This window comes from Papaver somniferum, unplaced genomic scaffold (assembly GCF_003573695.1).
Source record: "Papaver somniferum cultivar HN1 unplaced genomic scaffold, ASM357369v1 unplaced-scaffold_22, whole genome shotgun sequence".
Lineage (NCBI taxonomy): Eukaryota > Viridiplantae > Streptophyta > Magnoliopsida > Ranunculales > Papaveraceae > Papaver > Papaver somniferum.
Window position 1 is genome coordinate 3,139,315 of NW_020632152.1, and position 19,132 is coordinate 3,158,446.

The 19,132-nt window shown below is 35.2% G+C and overlaps 1 protein-coding gene across 1 annotated transcript; it reads right to left on the minus strand.

Moving 5' to 3' along the window:
* Positions 1-3,165: 3,165 nt before the first annotated feature.
* Positions 3,166-3,471, minus strand: LOC113340602 (antimicrobial peptide 1-like). The gene has a single exon (XM_026585727.1). It carries the CDS (start codon positions 3,469-3,471, stop codon positions 3,166-3,168), a length of 306 nt encoding a protein of 101 aa, XP_026441512.1.
* Positions 3,472-19,132: the final 15,661 nt, after the last annotated feature.

The following is a 19,132-nucleotide window of genomic DNA, read 5'->3' on the forward strand; positions in this document are numbered from 1 at the left end:
TTCTTCCACCGTGTTGAGAGTTCTCCTTGGCGGCATGGAAAACTTTTTACCGATTGTTGCTCCTTGCATTTTTTTGTTAATGGTGGATAGTTGTGATTGCGAACTTGAAGCCATGACGATATGAGAATGCTTGTATACTTCTTTCTGACCGCGCTTTATATCGGATATCTTGGTGAGTATTAGGGCTTCGAAGATATAGCCAAATAAATAACCAGAAATATTCTTAACTAAAAAAACATGGACATATCTATTATGAGTTACTGTGTTTGACGTTTTTGTATAGACTTTCCTTAAAAAGAATTTACCCCTTCTTTGAAAGGGTTCAGAAAATCTCGGCCAAAAATAAGGCTGTGATTTTTGCGAAAGAAATTCAAACTTATTGAATTGCACTAATTGCGACTTCTGAGATCTGAAAATCCCAAAAGTACCTTCTTCTTCTTGCAAGCGTTTTGGAGCCATGGAGATTCTTCTTGCGGAAGATTCATTAGATTGAGAACACAAACTAAAAAAGTTTTGTGTGGATAAGGTAAAGTTTATCAAACTGTTTAGGATAGTTGCTAAAAGCACGACTGCGGCGACTACAATGATTCTCTCCATCTTACCCATTGTATTCATGGATTTTTTTTGGAGAAGACACGACTGTCTGAAGAGGAAAAAGATAATGAATAATTGCTACGAAACCACGACTGATTAATGGATAGCTAACTTTGTTTATGGATAGCTAACTTTGTTTTGTTTTGTAGCTTCCCATGGAGATCACAGATGCAACAAAACAAAACAAAGTTAGCTATCCATAAACATAATAACTGAAAACTTAAAATGAAAAAATAATCTGAATAACTAAAAGAAAAAGTTCCAAGAACTTAAGAAAGAAGGATTGAAATCCATATTATTTTAAAGTTATTTGTACATAAATACAAATATAGTAATTTTAGGGGATGTGTGGGAGCTAGTTTTGATGTAAAAAAAAAAAAAAAACCTTTGGAGAGAAATCCGTAGGAGGAATTTCGGTCCTAGGTTTCCTAATATGATTAGATTTCCTAATCTAATTTTCCTAATTAAAAACGGCCAACCTTGATGCCAAATATCAATTCCTACCAAAGTTTAAGGGGCTACAGACAGGGCAGGAGGCCCCGGTTAATTTGACCCGAGTCCGACCAAGAAAACATCAAGGTCGAACGCCGATGTAACTTAATGGCTCAAGGTAGGTTTTAATTCATTTAATTCATATTTCTTAAAGTTGCAGCCATACTCATTTCGGTTAGTATTTACAAGTTGGTCAATCTAAGGTGCACAACAAATATGATAGGAGAAAGCTCACAATGCCCCCGGCAGCATGCCAATACAGTCGCATTGTAGAAAGATGATCATTAAACGAGTTAAGTAATCACAAAACAAGAAGGTGGTAGTCTTTTTTTTTTTGTTTTTTGATCGACCATTGTAACAAAGTTGTCCATGAATTCGTATTGTATTGCATTGTTTATATCTTTCAAGTTTTGAATCATTTGTGGGATCCCTGCAAGTAGTATTTTTGCTTTCACAAATTCGTATTCACTAGAAATTAAGTGTATTAAAAAAACCAGTGCACCTAGACTACATTACCTCATCTCCTGAACTATGTTTGATGGCCGGTACAACTGTTAAATTATCTTCTGGGAAAACTCCTATAATATTAGTATCTAGAATATTAGAGCCGTCGGGTGGATCGATAGCTACACTGAATGCTGCTGATAGTATTATTCCAACTAAAAGTTTCGGGACTTCTCACTCTTAGTTCACTTTGGACGAAAACTTTAGAGTAAAAAATGCAGATCACACTGATACTTCTCTTTGGACTAAAATTATACTTCAAAAAATTCTGATCATTAACTATGATGCGGATTTATTCACCTTAATGTGTGCAGGATTCAATACATTTGCACTAAACTACTCATCTATGTTATAACGGTTCAGATTTTATTATTTTTGAAAGCTGGGATTGTACGGCGGATTCCTACGTTGAACGGTGAGTAAACTTCGGTTCTTATTGGTGAAATAGACTTTTTTTTTGAGTTTTGTCTGAGGACACTTGGCAGCGTATGATTGATTTAAAAATCATTGGGAAGAAATTAAAAAAAGGAAACCAAATTCAATATTTAAATTAGGACACTTGATAATGTATTATTGGTTTAAAAATTACAAAGTTAGAAGGAAAGCTTAACTTACCGTATTTGAAATTTTATAGACGTACAAATACACTTTGGAAATCGAGTAACTACTATATTAGGATTTTTTTTCCAAATTAATATATAAAGGGGAAAAAATCTACATGTTTTTCTACAAAAATGAAAAGAAAAAATAAATATCAGCATTCTTTTTCCTAAATTAATATATAAAAGAGAAAAAAATGCACATATTTTATACAAAAATAAAAAGGAAAAATAAATATTAGGACTCTTTTTTTCAAATTAATATAAAAAGGGAAAAATAAAAGGAAAAAATAAATAAAATTTGCACATATTCTCTGTCCTATTTAATGTATTTTCCCTGCCACACAAATTCAAAATTGCATCACCACGGGGCAGGGCGAGGCCCCACGCAAACCGTATTGGCACGGGGCGGGGCGAAGCCTAGTTAAAAGAAAAATAAATAAATAAATTTTTCACATATTTTCCGCTTATTTAAGGTATTTTCCCCGCCATACCACATCAATACATCGCTACGGGGCGGGACAAAGCCCAACACACACCAGATTAAAAATGCGTTGCCATGGGGCGAGGCAAAGCCCTGCCTACACCAAGTTAAAAGAAAAAATAAATATAAAAACTACACATATCTCCACCTATTTAATGTATTTGCCCGCTACACCAAATCAAAAGTACATCGCCAAAGGACGTGGCGAAGCCAAATCAGAAAATGCATCGTCATGGGGAGGGACGAGCCCAACACACACCAAATCAAAAATGCATTGCCACGGGAGGCGTTAAGCCTTGCGCACAACAAAGTTAGTGTAAAAATATGCCCGGTGCGTAGCACGGGCACAAATCTAGTTAGACTTTGCAACACGTAGCGATATAGCTATCATTAGGATGCATAAGCGTACTTATAATGCCCATTCCTAAAACTGTAAAACACATACAATGTCTGTCTCATGGTGGAGACATCGACAATTGAATTTACTTAACACTAGATGTTCATGCTCCTCCATCCAACGGGGCTGCACATGCGGGCATTGCCGGTGAGAGTGAAGACGCCCCCACCCAGGCAATTCCGGGTGTTATACATTCTAGCAGTTTGACCAGTGTAAGAAAATTGATAACCACCCATATATAAGAGGTTTGTACATCCACAATTACTATATGTTTGAGATTCACCACCGCAATTTCCTAGACGATATACTGTCAATGAGCTTGCATTTGCCAGTTCACTTACTACAGCCATGAGGACGAAAGCCATCAACAATACAGAGAGCAAGTTCTTAGTAGATGCCATTGCTTAGTGAAGGAGCTTATGGACTGCCTTTTGAAACGGAAAGCAAAATAAGAATTTTTCTTTTTTTAGGATTCTTGAAATTGTGTGTTTTCTTCTTAAGTTTTGATACTTGTGTTTTCTTCTTAAATTGGATGCACATATTTATAGTTAAATGTTCAAAGAACGCGACGGGAATGAGGGACCGTGCATGGAAAGAACTTGTGGATAATATCATTTAGAAGAAAATATCGCCATTTTTCCATTGATTATGGATGTGCATATGTGTTTTTCCTTGATTAACTGATAGGCTAGTAAAAACTTCCAAGTATTTTTTTCCTTGATTAATTGGTAGGCTCAAGGCCAAGGTATGTGGTGTCTGTAGTGTTAATTGTACTTGTATATGATACCGGTTACCTATAGGACTTCTACTTTTTTTTGATTATGTTGCTAAAGCTGAAGGCCAAGGGTGTGCATGTGATGTCTGTATATGAATGCAGCAGGAGTTGAACATGCATGTAACCTAGGATGGTGAGAGACAAAATTAACAGTGATATTCGTAGACAGAAAATCCCACTGTACATTAATCTCACTTATTTGTTACTTAAGTTTGAATAAGATGGCCTACAGAGATGCTTAATTTGGATACCATTGTGGCCAGTTCTGTAGATTATTGAATACCATTGAATTGGCCAGTTCTGTACATTACGTCTTCGAATCGGCATCATATAAATATCAACTATTCAGCTTTCTACATGGACAGGGCGGAGCCAAGGATTGACTAACCCTGGCTCTAGCCCCACCTAAGTTCCCGGAAACTCTTTAAAAACCCATTGTTTTATCATACTTTTTTATATTTAGTCCACGATATATAGCATTTTAGCCCACCAAATGTCTTTACATTTTTACAAATTTATTTTAACCCCTTAGAAATTTTTTCCTGACTCTGCCACAGGAACGTCAAGAAAACCATCTTAATGGTCCCGCCTTCTTCAGCATTCTACTTGGACCGTCAAGAAAACAACGGTCCCTTCTTTCCAAGATTAGCAGAGGTGTGTTTCGGTCCGACTCATGAATATTTTATTGAGAAGAAGATATCGTGAATGAACATGCTTACTTTCATTGATTATGGATGTGGATATGTTTTGTTTCGTTTATTAAATGAAAGGATGATAACAGATAATAAGATGGCAAAAACTAGAGGATAATATGGAATGAATATGCTTTTTTTTCTTTTGATTAATTGGAAAATAGGTCATTTGTACAAATATTTTTAAATCACGGTTCAAATGGACGAGTAAAAAATAATTTGGGTGAAATGGCCAAAAATAACATAGTAAGGATGAAACTGGTTTCAATCTAACTTAAATTTAAAAAATAGCAAGATGAAACTGGATACATCTTGTGTAAATTAAAAATAAAAAAAAATATTTGAAAATGGACACGATGAAACTGGTTACATCCTAACTATTTTTACATTTTTGTCTATTTAAACAGTATCAAAATCTAACTGTCCATTACACTCATGAATTGTTGATTTTGGTCATTTTAACCAATTTGTGTTGATTAATTGGAAGATGCTTTGTAACAGATACATACGATAGAAAAAACTTCAACAAAATCGGCCAGAAATTATCAGTCAAAGCCAACGACGAAGTGTCCCACCTTTAATGCAATAATACTGATCTTCTACCAACCAGGGACCAAATCTGCAAATCCACGAGCCCAAAATCATCAGATAATTTGTTAAAAAGTTTCCTTGATCCACCACGACAATCATCAAATCTCGACAGATACACCAAGGAAAACCATCCGAATACGCAATAGATATGCAAAGTACCCAATTCCGTACAATTTTTTTTTTGTCGTTCACATGACAAGGACAATAAGTACCGGTAACTAGCCTAGTCATTCCAGTTTATTTCAATGGTTGTTGCTGTGATTATTTTGTCGTCAGCCATGTTATCTCTCTAGTAAAATTCTGTGGCCATGTAATTATCACGCTGGTAATTGAGTACACCCGCATATCCAGTTTTCTACCCACACAAAAACGGTCCGCGGGTTATAACCCCAAAGGGATTATAACCCATCTACAAAAAACCCATCCAAACAAAAGTGATACAAAAACCCCAAATATCATAAACTGTCTAAACTATCCTCCCCTAATTCAACACAAAAGAAACTGAAAAAGAAAACGACCCACTAATTTATTACTTTACAACCTGCGTAACGGACAAAATTTCTTAAAACCTCCGCTCATGTTCGTTCAAAATCAATCTGTTCGTTCAAAAATCAATCCGCTCATGTATTCGTTCAAAATCAATCTGCTCATCCCTAAGCCAAAATCGTTCAAAATCAATCTGTATTCGTCATCATCTTCTCGATTTTACCTTCTTCTCTTATTCTATGGTTGCGTACCTCAACCACTGGTACGAAATCTGACCTAATTTTTCAACCACAAATGGCGAAGAAACAAAATCAACAGGCGAAAAAGAAAGATGAAAAGCTAAAGAAAATAGCGAAACCATCTCCTAAAGGTAAGAAATCGAATTTGCTTTCAAGTTGATTTCGAGTTTGAATTCAAAAGATTATTAGGTTTCATTTGATTTATGGGTTGGTTTTCTGTTTGCATTTAGGTTTCATTTCTTAGGTTAGGTTCTATTTTCATTTGGTTACATCGTTTCTTTGGTTTAGGTTTAGGTTTTAGTTTGTTTGATGTAACCAAATGAAAACAGATTTCAATTGTTTGTATATTTGATGCAACCAGATATTTTTTTTTTCTATTTGATGAAACCATATTTCATTTGTTGTTTATTTGATGAAACCAAAGTATAATCTGTTTTTTTTATGAAACCATTCTGGGTTTCATCATTTTACAACCAATTGGTAAATTGGTTCCACCAATTGTTAATCTGTTACATCATAATAATATGGTCTTTTTGATGAAACCATTTTTGGTTTCATCACTTTTCATTTGTTAGGTTTAGGTCTGCAAGAATGATGTAACAGATTTGCGATGAAACCAGATATCATTTTCTGTTTCTTAATGAAACCCAAAATTGGTTTCATCATTTTTAGTTATTAGTTTACTTCTAGAGTTGTTATTGGTTGTTGATTTGAATTCAAACTGTGGAGATTGGCGCTATGTTACGTAATCTTATGGTTTCATACAAGTTTCAATTATGCTTATGGTTTCATCACTTTGTTCGTGCTTATGGTTTCATCATTACAAGTTTATGTCTTATGGTTTCATCATTATTATTTATTATTCTCTTATGGTTTAATTTTGGTTTCACAATAGGTAAAAAAAGAGATAAGGAACCATACAAGTGCTCATTGCATCATTTGTGCGAGCTAGCAGTGAAAATTAAGGTGTTGATAAAAAACAAGCAACTGCATTTGAAAGCTCTTAAATCATGTCCTTTCTGGCGTTTCTTTGAGTCGTTCTATGATGGCGTAATGAACAAAGATGAGCTCATCAAAAAGAAAAAAGCAGCAATAATGTTTTTAAGTACAATTGAAAACAGAATTGATGGTAAGCTCCCGTATTGTTTCAAATTAGCAAGATCAAGGAAAATGATTTTGCGGACAATTCCAGAACATTTTGCTGTGACTTTTGGTTTCCAAATGGTGAATTATGTAGAAGCAGACGACATTGATGAAGATCTGGTTAAAAAGGTTAACGTCTTTGTGGCTAATTATTTTGCTGGAAATAAAAAGACGAAAAAAACCGATATTGAAAAGCGTATGCTGGAAGCCGCAAATGATGAAACCAGAGCGGATGACTTTGTCAAGTTTTTCGTAATGTTTCTGTTGGTTTCAGTATTTGTCCCTAAAAAATGTGGGCAGACTCTCGCAGCAAAGTACATGTATATGGTGTTTGATATGAACAAGGTGTGCTGGCCGGAAGTCTTCCATGACTATGTACTTGATTCGATAATGACAAACAGAACAGACGTAGAAAATGTTGTTGGTTGTGTAATATACCCTCTGGTAAGTTAAGATTTGTTCTTTTTTTTCATAAGTTCAGTATTTTTTTCAATATTGGTTGTTGAATAATAAGCGACTTGTTTTTGATGATTAATTTGAATATTGGTTGTTTTTTTTTTTTCAGTATTGGTTGGCAGAGATGACAAAGATCGCACAAACAAAGCATGGGCTAGACAAGTATCCGAGGTTTGCTATATGGAACCTTAACAACATCTGTCAACAAGTATTGTATAACTTCGATAATCTTGAAGAAAAAACAGAACTTTGGTCTAAGGTAAATATTTACTTAGAAGATTTACTTTTCTGATGGAACCAATTTTGGTTTCATCAAAAATTCTAGCTGAATTTTTGTTTCTTAGATAACTTCGAGGGTTTTATTTGATATTTTTGTTAGACAATATTCGAAATCTTCGAGGGTTTTATTAGATTATTGCTATGAGTTCTTACCATTACTTGTTACCATTAAAAATGCTTTTCTTGGTATGTCGTCTGTTTTATTTTAAACGAATTTTGGTAAATATTTTCTTGTTCAGATTTACTTTTTTGATGAAACCAGTTTTGGATTTATCAAATTTTTTAGCTGAAACCAATTTTTCTTGTGTACTGCAGGAGAATATTAGTCACCGAAAGGGATCATTCTTGCTTCAGTATGACGAATCAGAAATGCGCTTGGCTGATCCCGTAGATGAAGTGGAAATTATTGTGCCAGATGAAGAAAATGAAGTGCCGGTTAAAGTGCAAGATGAAGAAAATGTTGGTGCTAGCAGTGAAGCTAACTCCTTCAAATCCAAATACCAATTTGCTCGAGCATTGATTGAAAAGCTTAGGACCAATACTACATATGTTCTTTCTAAAGAAGAAGAATCACTGCTGGAAAAATATGATGCCGAGGACAGGGAACAACAACTGGTACAAAGATAGATTTGATTTTTCTTAGTAACAATTGAATTACTCGCATATATTACAATTTTCTTATACATTTCATCATTCTTTTGATGAAACCAGATTTGGTTCCATCATTTCAAGTTAATGTTTGTTTGATGAATTGGCCAGTTCTTTTTATTCTTTCAGAAGTTTTTGATTTTTGCAGCATTAGGTTTTGACACAGGAAGATGAAAAATAAAATAACTTAGGTATCTTAATATTGCAGGTTATAACAAGGGATGTTAACAAGAATCTGAACAAGAGCAGGTCATATCTTCTTCGTCGAAGACAGTCACCGATGATGAACAAGAAGGAGATGGTACTGAGTTGACTCAAAATACCGTTGAGGATATCAAGGTGGAAGAGCGGGTTGAATCTGAAATGGAGAAAGCTACTTCATTGATGCCAGTCACCAATGATGAACAAGAAGGAGAGGGTACTGAGATGACTCCAAATACCGTTGAGGATATCAAGGTGGAAGAGCGGGTTGAATCTGAAATGAGCAAAGCTTCTTCGTCGATGCCAGTCACCAATGATGAACAAGAAGGAGAGGGTACTGAGTTGACTCCAAATACCATTGATGATATCAAGGTGGCAGAGCGGGTGGAATCTGAAATGAGCAAAGCTTCTTCGTCGATGCCAGTCAGCAATGATGAACAAGAAGGAGAGGGTACTGAGTTGACTCCAAATACCGTTGAGGATATCAAGGTGGCAGAGCGGGTGGAATATGAAATGAGCAAAGATTCTTCGTCGAAGCAAATTATTGAACAAGAAGAAAACGAAACTCAATTTGTAATTGATGAAGATGTTATCAGGAAAATGGAATACGAATAAAATAAGAAAGGTTTTTCGTCGTCAAAGCCAAATGTTGGAAGCGTATACTACTACCCAGCTGTAAAGATGGCGAATGATTTACTTGAGTTAGAGAATGAACAACCTGGATTTGATTTAGGGCTGTCGCAGTGTGACAGTCAAGAGCAAGGACAGGGAGAACTCAGTGCTGCGCAAAGGATGAGTAACATGGTTACAAGAATGAGGGAAGACAGAAGGAATTTGGTTCCACCTATCAGAATGCAGGATTACAACACCAGTGTGAAAAAAAGAAGAAAGGTTACAGCTCGTAAGTGCAAGGAGAACAAGAAGGTGCAGGAAGTACAGGGGGGTGAAGTTGAAACCAGTTGATAACTTGAAGATCTTGAAAGTACTCAACAGAAATGAGAAACCCCTCGTGACCTCTTTTTTCAGAAAGAACAATGAAAGGTAATTGGGAAATAACTGATGTAACCAAGACTGGTTTCATCAAAATTTTGTTCCAAGTTATGCATTGTTTCTCCTTTTTTTATTCATCATTGACTAGCTTTTTAAAAAATAAAATTAACAGGTCAACGGCGTGGGAGAATTTAAATCTTCAATTACATATATCGGGGAAGATGATGGATAATTTGATGAGAGAGGGTGACGTCGCAGGAGACATTATAGAGTTCTACATTTTGAAGCTGCAAAACAACATCAAAAAAAAGAGTTGAAACAAGATAGTTCTCCAAAGTACCAGAGAGCTGTGTTTATAAGCACATTTGCTTATGTTAGTTTACTCCGAAATTCTTTAATGTAAATTTTTTGGCATAAAAAATAGTTGTGGAAAACAAAAAATGATGTTGTTTATATGGTTAATTTTGATGGAACAAAGTTTGGTTTCATCAAACTTGCATGTCTGTAAATAATTAAGGGGCTTTTATCTGGTATTTTGTTTCAGATATGTCACTCATTAGGAAACAAATGTGGTGCTGTAATAGAAGGCTTCATCGACAAAATAGATTATAGCGTGCGGTTTTTGTTCGTTCCGTTGCTGACATCACTTGGAGATGTAAACCATTGGACATGGATTTCTTTTGATTTTGAAACCGGGGAATTTTCTCACTACAACTCCTTGGCTTACACGGGAGAGGAATGCAGAAAAAGTGCTGAAAGCATGAAACAACGTATAGTATCAGCATTTGTACAGCACGACGCAAATCTCCCCTGTGATCAGCAGGAAAGTCATCCAACAACATACTCTTTGCACAACCCTACATGTTGTGAACAAATAGGGTAAGTTATGTTTGGAAGTTTATAGTTCACATATTCAGAACACTCTCAGCTAGTTACTTTGTAACAATTGAGACATTGTTTTGGTTTTTCAGGAACGATTGTGGCCTACATGTTTGCTATTACATGAAGAGCCTCTTGAAAGGAAAAATGTCTACAAATGATATACGAGAAAAGGTGCATAATATGAGACCAAAGTCGGCGTTGAAGATACTCCTTGACAATATAGAATAATACTCGCATGTCGTGCCCGTCCTATTGAACATTCAGTTTTAGTTGAATTTTAAATTACTTTTGAAATGGTTATTGTAATGATGATACTCCTTGACATACAGTTCTCCTTGCAGATTCAAGTTTTAGTTGAAGTTTAAAGTACTTGTGAAATGGTTACAGTTTATATAAAAAATGATTTCGTGCTTTTTCAGTTGTATTTCCTTAAAAGCTTATGTATACAGAAATATGATGTCTCATTTTTATAAAAACTATCCATAAATGATGTGTCATATATTTGCGGCACCAATAAACAGTAGACAAAACATCATCTATTGTGTTGTCAAAAAATATAGAAGAAAAAGTGACAGTAAAACAATGGTTCCACCAAAATAAGATGAAACCCTTTCTGGTTTCATCAAAAAAATGATGAAACCCTTTCTGGTTTCATCAAAAAAATGATGAAACCTGATTCGGTTACACCAAACTATAAAGGCCTGTAAAAATTCTGAAAAACTTAAACTTAATCAAACTTATTATTCTTAGACAAAATATAAAATGAAAACACCTGCAACATATTAACTTCTAAAACAAAAATATGAAATAGTAAATGAAACACATATTGTAGTCTATCAAAGGAAACTAAGAGTAAAATTCGATGACTTGCAGGAACCACATATTGTAGTCTAGTCGAAATGACTACAAGTTCTCATGAAATCTGACGAGAAGGACATGTCCGTTTATTATGGATGGTCAAAACCTTGAAGGAACCACAGGTTCTCATCTTCTTATTGGCAACTGAACCTGTATTAGGAATCCTCTTATTCTTCGATGGACGTCCTGGTTGTGGTCCATTATTCGGACCAAAAACCATCGATTTCGGCGACACTGTCACGTGCTTTTCGACTGTGGGAACATGATTGATTGCATGTTTATACGATTCTCGGTATAACTTTACTGTAAAGTAGTGATCAACATAATTGTAAGTATCTTCTCCATTCACCATGATGCAACGAACAACATGGGCACACGGGAAACTGTCAATACGCCAACGGTTGCAAGAACATGTTCTTCTTTTCAAATTGACAGTCTGTGTTAATGAAGCATGAACTTCAAACACATATTCCGACGACTTGGTGACTTGGTAGTTACATCCATGCATCTTGTTGTCGTGGAGTAGAGCTTCATATTCTGGACATAGAGTTTGACGCCATTTCATTAAGTTAGCAGAGTCCTCGCGACGTTTACACATTTGGTCCATTAGCTTCACCCTGATCTCATCAACCATGATGGCTATAGGCTTCTCTCTCTCTTCAACGACCGAACCATTGAAACTCTCAGCAATATTTGAACACAACCTACCATATCGTCAACCCTTGAAGAAAAAACTTGCCCATTTATCAAGAGGAGCTCTACTTAGATAGTCTTGTAACTTCTGATTTTGAACCTTCCTCAACTTATCCCAATTCTCTGAAAATTCTTTATGAGTAGAAGCATACGCACATTTCCCAATACATATTTGTTATAAACTTTGAAACTCTTTGGTAAGCTTGTATTGATATTGCATTCCATATGCCAGTAGCACCAACCATGAAAAGCCTCAGGAAAAACAATAGGAATTTGTGTTACCAATCCAATACCTCGATCACTCACAAAAGTAAGCTTTGGTCGCAAAGGAGAAAGGACTTTCTTCAAATTATCCAAAAACCATTTCCAGTTCGCTTCATTCTCCGATGAAACCACACCATAAGCAAGAGGGAAGATTTCCGTAACATGAACAGAAAGCATAACACAAGCATAAGATGCGCTGAAAACCAAACATAAAAAATGATGAAACCAACATAAAAAAAATGATGAAACCAACATAAAAAAATGATAAAAACCTTACCATCATTTCCGGTTAGACCTGTTGCTGCCATCATATGACCAAGGTACTTGCTTTTCAAGTGAGCCGCATCAACGAATAATACAGGACGACAGAAATTGAATCCACGACTACAAGCTTCAAAACAGATAAACATCCTCTGAAAATTTTTGGTCCCTTCTTCAACTTCCAAAACCACGTGAGAACCAGCATTGGTTTCAATCAACTTGTTTTTATACCAGTTCAAGAACATAAAAGATTTCTCGTTCTCTCCCCATGAAGTATTCAGTGCATGCTTCTTACCTGCGTATGCATAATAACGACTAATGTCAAAGCCGAAGTCTCTCGTAAAAGATTCCATAATATGCTTAGTTTTCTTATTAGGATCCTGTTTAATTTCATCAATAATCTTGCTACTAACTAGTTTATTCGATATCCGTGGCATGTTAACAAATCCACAAACACAAGTATGCTGATTATTTAGTTCCTTGATAATTAAAGGACTTCCTACAACACCATCAACAAACACATCATATAAATCCCAGTCACATTTCTCCTCTTTGTTCTTATTAGCACAACGTGCACCAATCCTCAACTTCTCATTCCTATATACCATGTATTCATAACCAGCTGCTGCATGATACTTCTATAAATCACAACGAACTTGTTCAACACCTCCCGGAAACAACTGTTCAACTCCTTGAAAAAGATGTAACGAGTGAGCAGACTTCAACGGTTCCTTAATTTTATCTGGAACATCATAATCAATCCGTGGCTTCTCAAAAGGTATAATTCCAGAACTTTGTGGCTGGTCATCAAAAGCTATAATTCCTGAACTTATTGAACCAGAACTCTCAGCTTTGTGACTTACGAGTAACTCCATAATCCCTTCTTTATTATACATACTAAATAGAGCCAAACATTGAAGATCAAAATCAGAATGAATGACCTTTTGCTGATCATCAACCATGTGAAAAATTTCCATAGAAGGAGGAGAGAATTCACACCAACTTGAGCATATACTAGTCTTCAAATTAGCAAAAGACTCTTGGAGGCCAATACGAAGAGTTAAACAATATTCTTTGTGACATACAAGTGCGAGAACAGAATCCATAATCTATAGAACAAAATGATGAAACCAAAAACAGTTTCACCAGATGTGAATATCAACAACAATTTTTTTTTTTGAAAAACAGTTCCAAAGAGATGGAATCCTTCATAAGAACATCAACACAAACATAAAAAATCATATGCTAACATCAATTCAATTTATTTGACAAGAGTGACTAGCAAATTCACACAAACAAAATCAAAAATTTCAATAGAAGGAGGAGAGAATTCACACCAACTTGAGCATATACTAGTCTTCAAATTAGCAAAAGACTCTTGGAGGACAATACGAAGAGTTAAACAATCTTCTTTGTGACATACAAGTGCGAGAACAGAATCCATAATCTACAGAACAAAATGATGAAACCAAAAACAGTTTCACCAGATGTGAATATCAACAACAATTTTTTTTTTTTGAAAAACAGTTCCAAAGAGATGGAATCCTTCATAAGAACATCAACACAAACATAAAAAATCATATGCTAACATCAATTCAGTTTATTCGACAAGAGTGACTAGCAAATTCACACAAACAAAATCAAAAATCAACACAAAAAAGAGAATTGAATACCTGAAAAGTTGATTGATTCCTTGAAGACTAAGATTAATACGAAGACGAAGATGATCAACACGAAGTTGATTGATTGTTCAGCTGGATTCTTCAATTCGAGATTCAATTTCAACTTGAAAAGAGGAAATATGATTTCAGCTAAACTGAATTGCAACCATATCTCGAATAAAACAACTATGTTTATCTTCTCTTTTCGAATAAACAACCGAATTTTATTCCTCTATGTATCTCGAATAAACAGATCTCAAAACTTGTAGCTTCTTTTCCGGTTCTTCAATCAAACCTAAAATTTCTCTATGAATCTTTGAATTGAAATTGGGAGAAGACGATGACGAATCTTTGAATTTAAACGAGATATGGAACTGAAAAAAAACGAAGAAAACTAGGAAAGAAGAATCGTAATTAGACTAGTATCTGATTTATTTGGATTCAGAGAAAACAAATATTGTTTTTACTGTTTTCTTTCGCCAAACTTTCCTTTGAAAAATGTTTTTATATACGGAAGGCCAGTTTTGGAATTTAGAAATCAAATAAAAACTAAATTTCAAAAATTTTATTTGAATTGGGGTTTTTGTCCCAGTTTTGTTTGAAACGGTTTTTATTTGTTAAAAATAATATGACCGGTTTTTTCTTATCACTAGTTTGTTCACCTAGGGGTTTTGTCACTAGTTTTGCACAAAAAAAAAATAAAAAGAAGGTTTTTGCTCGGCGGTTTCCTACAGATTATACCATACACAATCGACAAAAATTGATAATTAAACACTCTTATTTAATGAGAAACAAAATGCAATACAATGACAACCTATGCAGCTATATATGCTTGAACCCTACGTATGGGAAACATAATATCAACGAAGGGGGAGAAGTCTATGTAGTTGTAGAAAATCCTACAACTACAACTACACTCCAATTTACCTAATCGTTTATCTATGTGATCATTATGCGAGGTTAATCAATACTACACTCCAATTTACCTAATCGTTTATCTATGTGATCATTATGCGAGGTTATTCTATTGATTGAATATATTTGGATTACTTACAATATTGATAGAAACTTACAATAACACTTTCGTAATTAGACTCACTTTCTCTCTATTACAATCTCACTTACAAGATTTATATTCCAACCCCTTACAAGACAACTACTCTCTCTTTTATATAGAGATTTACATAGTGGATGACAATCCCTTTATTTTCGGGATCTCTGTGTGACATATTCTCTCATTTATAATCGCTCATCTTCGCGTATCTTACATCTTCGCATAACTCCTCACACTTTACCCGTGACTTTGCTGACATCATCTGATGTGACGTCTCAATTTGCTGTGTGCGATATTCCTCGGGTATGTTGTATTCTTAACTTCGCATGATTATTAACATGTGTGATATTTAACTCCTGCATTTGCCTCTTCTCATGTCGCTCAATTATTCAAATGAGCGATATGAGAAACTCTTCTTTTTAAGGTCGCACATGCTTATATTTTTCCATTTTACTTTACCGGAAGTTATCCGGATTTCAAGTCTTTCTTTTGTACGCGTGTCCTCTTAGCCACTCATTTCTTGACACGTCTTTTTTAACCGCAAGTTTTTATCTGTTCGTTTCCTTGCATTAAAGAGAGTAAATTTTGAAAAACGGGTCGCTCCTTCCTATATATATTCTCTTCCTCATATAATATCTCTCTTTTACTTTCCTTTTACCTTCTTCATTCTCTCTCCTTCTCTGCAGATTCATATTCTTCATCCCCATTCTCTAATGGCTCCTGCTGGTAAAAAGATGGAGGTCGAATTTAACAGAATGAAAACCGAGTTTAACCAAAGAGATTATGAACTCTCTCTTCCTCCTTCTTGCAACTTCGCATCCAAACTGAATCTTGAACTAATTAGATCTGAAGAATGGAATAGCCAAAGAATCATTGTTTCAATAGGCCAACTTCAATCTCTGCCAATTCCTTTATATGACCCTGCGATTCCCATGTTCTATAGAATCCTTGCTGATGAGAGATTCGCACGGGGAATATTTCAACTAAGTAGCGATGTTATTAGAATACCTTTAGAATATGCTCGTCGCGCAGCTGGTCTTGGAAATTCCTATCCCGAGGAGGTGCGAAAAAGGTCGTCGTGGCAAAGTCATAAATCCTGCTGAGTACACTCTTGATAATTTCTTTAAGAATTACTACATCTCTATTATGAAGAGTAATGTGACTAAATGGGTTTTTCGCGTAAGAAGAGCAGATGGTATCGCCGAGGATGATAAAATAATGCGAGATGTAGATTGGAATTCGAATTCGAATCATGCTGCTCGCAGATCTATTGATTCCAGTTGGATCAACTGTCCTGTTATCTTGCATGGGCCCTTTGTTTTTGGTATGACCGTGGATGGTTTGGATAATCCTCTTCACGAAGATTTTCCTCCTTATCATCCTTGAGAATTCAAATTACTTGAAAGCGAAGAAAATAAAGTAATGGATGCCTCAAAAGTCACTACTTCGCTCAAGGTATGAACTTTGCAGAATAAATGAGTAAGAAACACACTTCTCATTTTAACGATATTGTTGCCTCTGTTACTTATCTCGTTTATTTGCACAGATAAATCCATTGAGCGACAAAGGTATAGGCAAAAACAAGAGGATCCCTAAGAGACCCGCTTCAAAGAATTTACCCAAGAAAACCTTATTGAAGGATGATGTCTCTACGAAACGCGCGAGATATGATTCTTCTTCAGGTTCTAAATCTTCGGAGAGAAACACCTTAGCTTTTGAAGATGAGGTTTCAATTGATTTATATCGTCGAAAGTTGTCTGATTTTTTTTTCTAGGGATGCCTTTACCACTATTGATGATAATGAAACAGAACGTGCCTTTCAATTGGTTGCAAATATCTGTAATGTTCCTGATTTAGGCGATCCATCTCTTCGCGGAGTTGCCTCTGCGATAAATCCAGATTTCCAATTTGCAATGAATGGCTTTGTAACACTCTATAACATTTATCTTTGATTTTTTACTTATTCGCAACATACACTTATGATATTTTTATCCTTGCAGGGTGCTCGCATATCTTATGCAATTTCTTTAGACAATGATAAAAAACTTCAGAAATTACAAGCTGAGATTACTAGACTAAAACATGAGAAGTGTACTCTCTCAGATGCAAATGTAGTCCTTGCGAACGAGAATACCCAATATAAAAATGAGAATTCAACTAATTCTCAATTGATTCTTCAAGTTCGAGAAAGAAATAATGAACTCATTGGTATGTAATTTGGACTTCCTCACTCTTTTTTCTTCATTCAATCATTCGCACTTCTTATGTGGTTGTCCTCGCAGACTTGTATAATTTTTCAGATGAAGCTGCTAACCTTCCTAATGTTGAAATTCTTTTAGAACATCTTAATTATTCTCTAAATAATTTCCCACTCGAGGATTTGAAAACTTTAGCTTAGAATAATTAAGATTAAAATATATTACTCTTAGGGAACGCCATATAAATGCACTATCAACTGCGAACAATTTTAAGCGACGCTTTTATGAGGAGAAAGAAGCGGTTCAGATATTGGAGGCGAAGAAGAACCATCTTATTACTGAAAAAGATGAAATTTCTCTTAGGGGTGCGAAAGTATTAGAACAGTTTCAAGAATCCCTTATTCAGATTAAAATAGAGCGTGATTCGGCTCGTCATGAGAGAGACATTCTTGTTGAGGAAAGAAACTTAGTTCGATCTCAACTCCTTATAGAGAGTGAACTGAGTTCAATTGGGCTGCTAGGGTTCTGAATGATGCTAGAAATAATTTAGGTGTAAATGTTAGTCTTCATACTGAGCATTTTATACTGGTCGCAGACATTATTTCCAATTATGAAGGTCATTTGTCGTTCTTTGATCTTCGTTTTTATATATCATCTTTTATTTTTATATCCCTTAATATTTTTCAACCTCTTACTTCGTAGAGAAAGAGAAGGAACAACAAAAGCGAATTTTCAGAGTTAGAAACTCGCTTAGATGCTAAAGAAGAAGAATCGTCTGCTCGTAATTCAAAGTATCAGCAACTGAAGCAAAATTGGTTTAACTTAGTCCAAAACAACAGCAACGATGCCAATCGTTCTCATGAGGCTGTTGTTAGGCAAGTTTGTGTCGAGAATGGTATCCCTTTGTCAAGGTATCAATTCCCAGTTATACCTGAGAATGTTCCAATCCCTGATATCCAAGTTACTGATGAAGAGGATGATTCTGAAGAAGAAGAAGTCACCGATTCTGAGTCTGAGTGAAATGATAAAGATTGAAATTATTTACTTCTTCTTGTTATAACATACTTGTAGATTCTTGTAAACTCAACTCTCATCTTTTAATATGATTCTTCTTTTCTTCGCTTCATATTTGTGTCTTCCTCGTATACAAGTAATACTATCAAAATGTGGCGAATAACATTTCTTTCGCATCCCCATTCTTGCCTCTTGTTATTTGTCATATCTTTGATTATACCAAGATAATTGTTATCCTTTATCCAGAGATTTTAATGGTGCGAGCATATGGAAATGTGATCAAATCGCAGAATGGGAGATTTTAATTGTTATCCTTTATCCAAAATGGGAAATTTTTGAGAATTAACTTTATATTATTTGTGAGGTCTTATTTGTGCCTTCCTATGTAAAGGTCTTATGCTTCCTCTTTTATGTGCGATGAAATCGCAGGCAGTCATGACAGCATAGTGTATTGACCCATTGATCCCATCTTACCATTTTCTCTTTGTATTATTTCCTCTTCAGGTTAATTCGTATAAATATCTCAAGTCTTATAATTCCCGTGGGTAAAAGCCTTGCGATATTTATGTCTTTTGACACAATTCAGCTCCCTAATGGAGGGTGTCGTCCTTATTTTCCCCTCTGGTGCCCCTTCAAGGAAGCTTACCTCTATCTGGTTAAGATTATGGCTCTTTTCA

What these genes read in the sequence shown, in the direction of transcription:
- LOC113340602 (XM_026585727.1), bottom strand. Translation starts at nt 3,471, where the DNA reads ATGGCATCTACTAAGAACTTGCTCTCTGTATTGTTGATGGCTTTCGTC.